The 8,792-nt window shown below is 37.8% G+C and overlaps 1 protein-coding gene across 1 annotated transcript; it reads left to right on the forward strand.

Moving 5' to 3' along the window:
• Window positions 1-2,555: 2,555 nt before the first annotated feature.
• On the forward strand, window positions 2,556-8,588 carry LOC105042486 (putative disease resistance protein RGA3). Its single transcript, XM_010919718.4, has 2 exons — window positions 2,556-6,804; window positions 8,246-8,588. The coding sequence occupies exon 1, from the start codon at window positions 3,409-3,411 to the stop codon at window positions 6,760-6,762; it is 3,354 nt and encodes a 1,117-aa protein (XP_010918020.1). The 5' UTR covers window positions 2,556-3,408; the 3' UTR covers window positions 6,763-6,804; window positions 8,246-8,588.
• The last annotated feature ends 204 nt before the right edge of the window (window positions 8,589-8,792 follow it).

The following is an 8,792-nucleotide window of genomic DNA, read 5'->3' on the forward strand; positions in this document are numbered from 1 at the left end:
GGCTCTGTCATGGGTATAAAATGACCATAGCATGAATATCTGTGAGTAAAATTTAGAAACATGATATGGACATATGACAAGAATGATTTACAAAATATATTTATAAAATATTCATGATTTATGAATGCATGATTGATTTTTGATTTATTTTATTATATATTTTATAAAATATTTTACATTTTAAATTTTTTATTATTTTTTAAGTATTGCATTATCATAAAAAATTTATGCTGGATCTGATAAGAAAGCATAGATTCTACTTATTGGACTAGTGTAGCTCATATTATTTTTATTTTTTTTTTATAAAAGAATAAAGTTAGGATCGATGAAGAATTTTGGCTGGAAGATCTACCCAGCAAGCTTGAAAATTTTATAGCTGAAATTTAGTTATTTGATGGTCATGAACTTCTAGTAAATAATTATGAATTTTAAGATATAGGTTTGTATTTGATTTTAGATTTAGATGCTTTGAATCAGTTTTAGTTTAATTAAACATTTGAATTGAACTTTATTATTTCTTTTATTTATGATGCATCTGTTATTATATTTAAAAAGATGAATATTGACTTCATGTTATCATAAACTATATCCCTTGATAGCATGACCGTGTTATGTCCCAAATTTGGGATGTGACATTTTATGGTATCAGAGCTATAGGTTTGATCATGGGTAGAACTTAAAATCTAGTAGTGGATAGTTAGGTCACGTATAGTTAGATTCTGACTTAATAAAGAACAATAAATTTTATTAACTATACTACTGCCTTATTATAAAAATAGAATAATATTAAATTTTGAATAAAAAATGATGAGCGATAGGAAGGATGAAACCTTAGCAAATATGGCTGCTAGGACAAGAGGAGCAAGAATGACGTCACGGGGAGCTACAAACCAATCGATTGAGCAGGCTCCTAATGCACCACTACTCAGACAAATATTACTGGAGTATGCCAAGTGGTGGCTCAGCTTATTCAGCAACAACAGCAGATACAAGTCGCTCCTCAACCTTCATCATCTTTAGAGTTATATTATGAGAGGTTTAGAAGGCTTAATCCATCACTATTTGAGGGTGGATTTGATCTTTTAGTTGCAAAGATTTGGATTCGAGAGATAGAGAAGATGTTCGATGCCTTACAGTATTCCGAAAATATGAAGGTCAAATTAGCCATACCTATGCTGAAAAAAAATATCGAGTTTTGGTGGATTGTAATAAAAGCTGTCTATAAGAATATCGATGGCCAATTGACTTGGGAGGAGTTTAAAAAGATAATTTATGATCAATACTTCCCCAGGACAATGAGATTAGTAAAGAAAAATGAGTTTTGAGCTTTGAGGCAAAAAGATGAAATGACAGTATTAGAGTATGCAAACAAATTTAATAAGTTAGACCGTTTCTGCCCCCAGCTTATGGAGTCCGAAAGGAGCAAAGCTAATAAATTTGATCAAAGATTAAGACATGAGATTCAGTCTCAATTGTCTTCTTATATTTTTAATGATTATAAAGATGTGTTAGAACGAGCTTTAAAAGTGGCGTCCAAGATAAAAAGATCAGAATAGGAGAGGAGTAACAAAAAGAGATCGAGACCAACAGAAAATTTAAATAATCAACAAAAAAACTCTACTAATATTGTAGAGAATAATAAAGAAACTATAATTTGTGAATATTATGGCAAAAATAATTATGGACCTTATCTCAAAAAGTTGGGAGCATACTTTTCATGTAGCAGAATAGGATATATGGCACGAGATTGTCCTATTAAGAAAAAGAATAATTCAAAGACTTCCAAACCAGCAGATCAGAAACAACAAAAAAATGTATGGATGTTCGTCTTGACTCAACAAGGTGTCAGTGCAAGCAATCAAGTAGTTACAAATATCATTTTCGTCACCCCATAGATGTGCATATGCTATTTGATTATGAATTTTTTCATTTTTTACATCTTTCAAGTAATAACTATATAGAATTAAATAAGCCACTATATATTATATCTTCTCTTAGGAAAGTTATTTTCATCAATGTCTTGTTAAAAAAAAAAATTATCTCATTTTAGATGAGGAAGTTAGGATTGATGGAACTTGGTCTAAGAGTATAGTAAAGATAGTATGAAGATTAAAATTCCTATTGGTTAAAGAGTGAGGATATACCAAATTTCGAGGATGAAACTTTTCTTAAGAGGGGTAGAATGTGATAATCCAAATTTCAAAATAGCCAAAAAGATAAAAAAAAGAAAACATTGAAGACTCCCATTGGGAGTCTTCTTTCGTGCGACCTAATCAGAGAGGAAGTCGAATCCAAGAAGGATTCAGCCTCCCCTTCTCCCTATAAAATCTCCTCTTCTCTCCTCTAAGGCTGGCCACGACGAACACCGACAAACACCAACGATTTTTCTCTCTCTTTTCTCCGTTGAAGCCGCGGCCTCCTGTTACTATGTTCGTCAAAAAATAAAGGCCGGAGATGCCACCGGAGCTTAGGTAGGGCTCCGACCTTTCTTCCTCTCCCTCTTCCCTTTCTCCTCTGGCTCCAAACCTTACTGCCAACCGCCGACTTTAATATCGGTAATCATGAACCAGCAACACAGAAAGCCTCTCGCCTTTAATATCTTCTTTTTTCCTACTTTCGTCATGAACAGCACTTCTTTCTAGTGGCTATGGAGTGGCTGCCAGAGTCCTCCATAAAATTCACGATCCAAATCCCCTAGGCCAATGATGGTGCCTCCAGAGAGGAGATCCCAAAGAGTTCTAATATTTCATTGATTGAGTGAGAGATGGGAGAGAAGAATGTTACATATATTTTTCTGAAGAGAATTTGAGATACTTATATCTCTTATAGGACTTATTCCTTCAGTTAATTAATTTGAATTCAAATAGAACTAATCTAATTTAAATGCAAAGAAGATATTATCATAATTATCACTTACATAATTAACTTAAATTTAAACAGAACTAATCTAATTTAAATTTAATAAAATATGATCATAATTATATTATTAATTATTCTAAAATAATTATCATATATTACATGCTATGTGAACGTATCCCATGGACTCCACGCAACAGCTCCCATCTAGCTTTGGGCATCTAATATTCAGAAGATAAAAGGACCCTTCCATCACCATCAGACAAATTGCTCCCTCATTGCTATGGACCCACATGCCTTAACGTACAACCAAAGCAATAGCACTGCTTTCTCACCGTCTTACCGTCATCGGTCTTCCCTGGATTCTCGCTGTTCACATCACTTTTGAAAGCCTTCACTCCGTAGCTTCCACAAAGCTTCCTTCCTTCCATCTATCCTCTAAATTATTGGTGTTAAAGCTCACATCTTTCTTTCCATCCCGGCCCTTATTCATCAAAGCTTCATACGCCAAAGCCTCGAGAGGAAGAGAGGTGGCAGCAGCAACTCAACGTTATGGCAGAAGCAGCAGCGGCAGTATCAGTTGCGTCCCCCATTCTGAAGATTGTGATCCAGAAGCTGGGCTCTGGCCTATGGAAGCAGATGGGATTGGCAAGCAGCGTCAAGAAAGATGTGGAGAAGCTACAAAGCGTGTTAGAAACTATCACTGATGTGCTTGAGGATGCCGAGAACAGATCCATCAGCGACAAACCTCTGCAAGGCTGGCTAAGAAAGCTCAGAGATGCTGCTTTTGATGCAGATGATGTGGTGGACGAGTTCCAAACTGAAGCATTAAGACAAAAAATTGAGGAAAACAATTGCATCACCCGAAAGGTACGGGACTTTTTTTCCCTCAACAACTCAATTATATTTTATCATAAGATTGCTCGCAAAGTAAAAGAGATCAGAGAGCGATTGGACCAAATTTCAGAAGAGAGATTGAAATTCCATTTGAGCGAGAGATCCATCCCGGAAAGATCTTTGGAGCGAGAGACCTACTCATTTGTGATCGAATCTGAAATTTATGGCAGGGATGATGATAAAAAGGAGGTCATAAATTTCTTAGTCTATGTGGATACCGATAAGGATGTCTCTGTTCTCCCAATAGTTGGTTTGGGTGGAGTTGGGAAGACCACGCTTGCTCAGTTAGTGTACAATGATAAAAGGATAGATGAACAATTTGAACTTCGGATGTGGGTTTGTATCGGCGAGAATTTTGACATTCCAAGGATAATAAGAGCAATTATCGAACGAGTGACAGGAACAAATTGCGAGCTGTCTGACATAGAGATAATGCAGTCTCTTCTTCGAGAAAAACTAAGAGAGCGGAGATTTCTACTTGTTCTGGATGACGTGTGGAATGAGGAGGAAGCTGAATGGGAAAGACTAAAACCTTTGCTGAGGGGTGGCAAGAAGGGAAGTAAGATCATAGTGACGACCCGCAGTGAAAGAGTTGCTAGCATAATGGGTAGCTCTGCACTACTCAGATTGCCAGTGTTACCGACTGATGACTGCTGGACTTTGTTCAGGCAGAGGGCGTTCGGGTTGGGAAGAGCTGAAGAGACGCCAAGCTTGGTAAAAATAGGGAAGAAGATTGTCCAGAAGTGTGGGGGTCTGCCGTTAGCCGCAAAGGCTCTTGGAAGCCTAATGAGCTCCAAGAGGGGGGAGGTGGAGTGGTTAGCTGTCAAAAATAGCGAAATCTGGAAACTACCTGCGAAGGAGACTGGAATATTACCTGCCTTAAGATTGAGTTATGATCATTTGCCATCTCATCTGAAGCAGTGTTTTGCCTACTGTTCATTGTTCCCAAAAGATTATTCAATTGAAAGAGAAAGATTGATTCAGTTGTGGATTGCTGAAGGGTTCATTAATCATCCATCAGATAATAATATGGATTTAGAGAATATCGGCAATCAGTTTTTTAATAATTTGCTATGGAGGTCCTTTTTTCAGGACGCAGAAAAGGATTCTGATGGTAACGTGACGGTGTGCAAGATGCATGATCTGGTCCACGACCTTGCTTGCTTTGTCATAGGTGATGAGGCCGGCATCATGGAGGCGGGCAAGGACACACTCATTTCCCATCGATGTCGCTATTCATCAGTTGATCAGATCAACGACAAAACATCAGAATGTTTACAGCTTGCCAGCAAAACAATGAAATTGAGATCACTTATATTTTTATTTGATTTTCGTATAAGAACTGTAAACATCAGTGCGGTGTCAAATCTTACTTACTTGCGTGTATTAGATCTACAGCTCTCAGGGCTCCAAAAGTTATCCAGCAGAATAAGCAGGTTAAAGCATCTAAGGTACCTAGACCTATCAAATACATTAATTGAGGCATTACCTAACTCGATCTCTTCTCTCTACAACTTGCAAGTGTTGAACCTTATTAATTGCAAAAATCTTGAAGCATTACCTGACCCGATTGCTTCTCTCTACAACTTGCAAGTGTTGAACCTTGCATATTGTCGTAATCTTAAAGAGTTGCCCAAAGACATGAGAAAAATGAGAAATCTCAGACATCTGTGCATTGCCAGATGTCATCGTTTGACTCGGATGCCACCTAAAATGAGCCAGTTGAGTAACCTCCGGACACTGTCAATGTTTGCTGTGGGCGAGGAGGATGGATGTAGCATTGTGGAACTGCAACATCTCAACCTGATCGGTTGCTCTCTTGAAATCAAGAATCTAAATAATGTGAAGGATCCAAAGGAAGCAATGAAAGCAAACTTGGAGGCAAGGACAAATCTGCAATCGTTGAGATTGTTATGGAACGGACATTCGGATTGGGCACCGACACCATCTTCTACAAAAATGGTAGAGGATGTGCTTGAAAAGCTCCTGCCTCATCCTAATTTAAAGCAGTTGACAATAAGGGGCTACATGGGCATCAGATTACCCACTTGGATGGCAAGGGCAGAACTAGTGTCAACCTTATTTTCAAATCTGGTCCAGCTCAGATTGTGGGGTCTGAAGTGGTGCGAGCATCTTCCACCGCTCAGCCAATTCCCCTCTCTGAAGCGTCTCGATATGTTTGGAATGGATGCTCTGAGGAAAATAGAAGAGGATGGTGGCACCATGTCCGTCTCGCTAGAAGAGTTCAGATTGGTAGGCATGCCCGAATTGGAGGAATGGTGTGTAAAACCAACAGCGGAATCGTTCCCTCATCTTAGGTTATTGGACATACAATCATGCCCCAAATTAATGGTGCAACCATGCATCCCATCCTCGGTCGAGCATCTTAGGATATCAAGAAATCAGATGCTGTTATCAGAAGGAAGCATCGGAGGGTTGTCCAAACTGAAACGAGTGGACATTACTTCTTGTGGAGCATCATCAAAGTCTGGGTGGTGGGGTGGGCTGCAATACCTCACTTCCCTTGAGGATCTACAGATTTCAAAATGTGACGAACTGAATTGTTTGCCAGAGGGTGTTATGTACGTGTCCGCACTCCGAACCCTTTCTTTGGTGGATAACAGAAATCTAAGGAGTCTAGAATGGGGAAGAAGGGACCCTCGGTTCACTGCCCTCTGCAGTCTGGTGATAGATGGTTCCCCTGCATTGACTGCTTTGCCGGAGTGGGTAGGGGGCCTCACCTCGCTTCAGTTTTTATCGCTTGGGTATTGTGACAACCTCGCAATGCTGCCAGACCTCCCTGCGCTTCAAAAGTTGCAGATTACGAACTGCCCCCTTCTGGCAAGGCGATACAGTTTGGTGACAGGCGAGGACCGGCCCAAGATTGCTCACGTTCCAAATGTTAGAATAGAAGAAAGCGAACTTATAGAACAAACCAGCAAAAGATGTACCTTCGGTACGAAATATGCCAGCCAGTTAATGTCAGCATGCTGCATTGGTCACAGTTGAGGTTCCAGCAGCAGCTCCATTCCGTGGAAGTAAACTCTTTTGGTGCGTCTTATGCTCCTCTTTGCTTTTGGGTTTTTTTTTTTTTCCCCTTTTATTCCTGCTTTCGATTTCAAGGACATGCTACTTTTGGATTTGTTGTTTGTTCTGAATTCCTTGAGCTTCACATCTTTGTCCAGAAGTTAAGATCAGCTTATTTAATCTCTGAATCTTTCATGGTGATCTTGTTTTTAAATTCCACGAATCTTGTCTCCTGTGTAATCGATGCCTCTTGCTTATATTTTTTTTCTTTTATTTTGAATTTACTATTTCTGTTTCCCAATCAATTAACTCTTTGTTCTGCATCCTGTAAAATGTTGTTACAATATGCTATTTCTTGTGCCGCATAATTTTGCCATTCATTCCAAGTCATGTTGTGATTTCTTTTCCCTAAATGAAACTTAGATTTGTATGTTGTTTAGGAATGCTCTTCTTGATCTGAGGAGCTATATTAAGGAAATCTAATAAATGCACCTCAGGTATCTCCCTACTCCTTTCATTCAAAATTCTGGTAAAGGATTGTCAAAAGAAAATTGGTAGAGGAACTAGGAAGCACCCTTTGAATCTTGCATTTATTTATCTCCTTAAATTTTTTGCAGATATTATTCTAGGGATTCTTTTCTGTTTGCTTGATTCAATTTAAAAAAAAAAATACAAAGTTTGACTGGAATTAGGATTTTTTATGTCCAATTAATTTGGGTGGGTTTAGTTCTCTCCTTCCATCATAAAGTAAAAAAGAAAAAAAAGAGCAGAACTAGTAGGAGGTTTTCTTAGATTCTTTTTTGCATCATCATCATGCTGCTGAAAGATTCTTCATGTCTTCTTTTGCCATTTCAAAAAACTTTTAATTAATCTTATGAAGTTACTGTACTCAATAAAAGAATTTTTTTCGAACGTAAGGAAGGAGGACAAAAGAATCTTATGGAGTCACTAAATTGTTTTATCTCTCTGCGGTCAGGTGATGGGTTGCTATAGTTTTTTAGAAAGACTAGAAGCTATAGTTGATGACATTCCAAATCTGTTTTTGCTTCAAAATAACACTAAACGCTGATCAAGCATCCTGACAGATCTAAATTTCTCCATCTATATTTTAGATTCTCATAATCCACTCAGAGTCACTCAATGTGCATAGTATTTTCATAGTCATAATTAATGAGTTCAACCCTATTTGTTACTTCTCATTCCATTACTTTTCAACTTTTATATGCAAATTTAACTAAAAATGCACATTTTAAGTTCCAATATGACTGTTGGCATGTTGCTGGAAAACTGTTTGATTCATCCAAATATATACTAGTTGGATTGCCTTTTTGTTCTCATAAATTTCACCATTCCATACGAAATCTATGCGAGTGATTAGAAAGATTCATATACCTTTACTAAATTATGGAATCTCTAATTTGGTGTTTTTTCTTTTCTTTTCTTTTCTTTTTTGGTCCATGGACAGATCCTTCTAGACTGCACTTTGGTTCCAGGAGCTCAACTGTCACCACCATTAAGGAGCTTGGCAACCATGCCAATGCATCTTTAAAGCCTCACAGAGCTCCAGAGCCTGCCTGCAAATCTTTTGTTGCCTCTGGGAAGATGATGCCAAAAAAGGGGAGTAAAAAATTAGCACTAAAGCGCTTGCTTTTGATTCATAAACCAAAGATGTCCATGTTTGCTTCTAGTTCTATTTATTTGGTCTTCTGTCTCGTACTTCTTATCGTCATTACTATGAATAATGCCACTGTTTCATTTTTGCTCCTCTACTTCTTGTTTTTAAAGTACAATAGAGTTCCATTTGTATATATCATTTTCTCAAACTGGGATTCCTTCTATTCCTTTGGATTGTGTTCCAAGAACACAAGGATTCCATAGATTGTTGATCTTTTACTATATCGGCGGATAGTTTCATGAACAGCATAGCATTCAATTTGCCTTTGCATATATCTATTACATAACATCTGGATTACACTCTATTACCTTCAAACCATGTTACATTATTAGTTGTT

Source organism: Elaeis guineensis, chromosome 3 (genome assembly GCF_000442705.2).
Source record: "Elaeis guineensis isolate ETL-2024a chromosome 3, EG11, whole genome shotgun sequence".
Classification (NCBI taxonomy): Eukaryota; Viridiplantae; Streptophyta; class Magnoliopsida; order Arecales; family Arecaceae; genus Elaeis; species Elaeis guineensis.

What these genes read in the sequence shown, in the direction of transcription:
- LOC105042486 (XM_010919718.4), top strand. Translation starts at nt 3,409, where the DNA reads ATGGCAGAAGCAGCAGCGGCAGTATCAGTTGCGTCCCCCATTCTGAAG.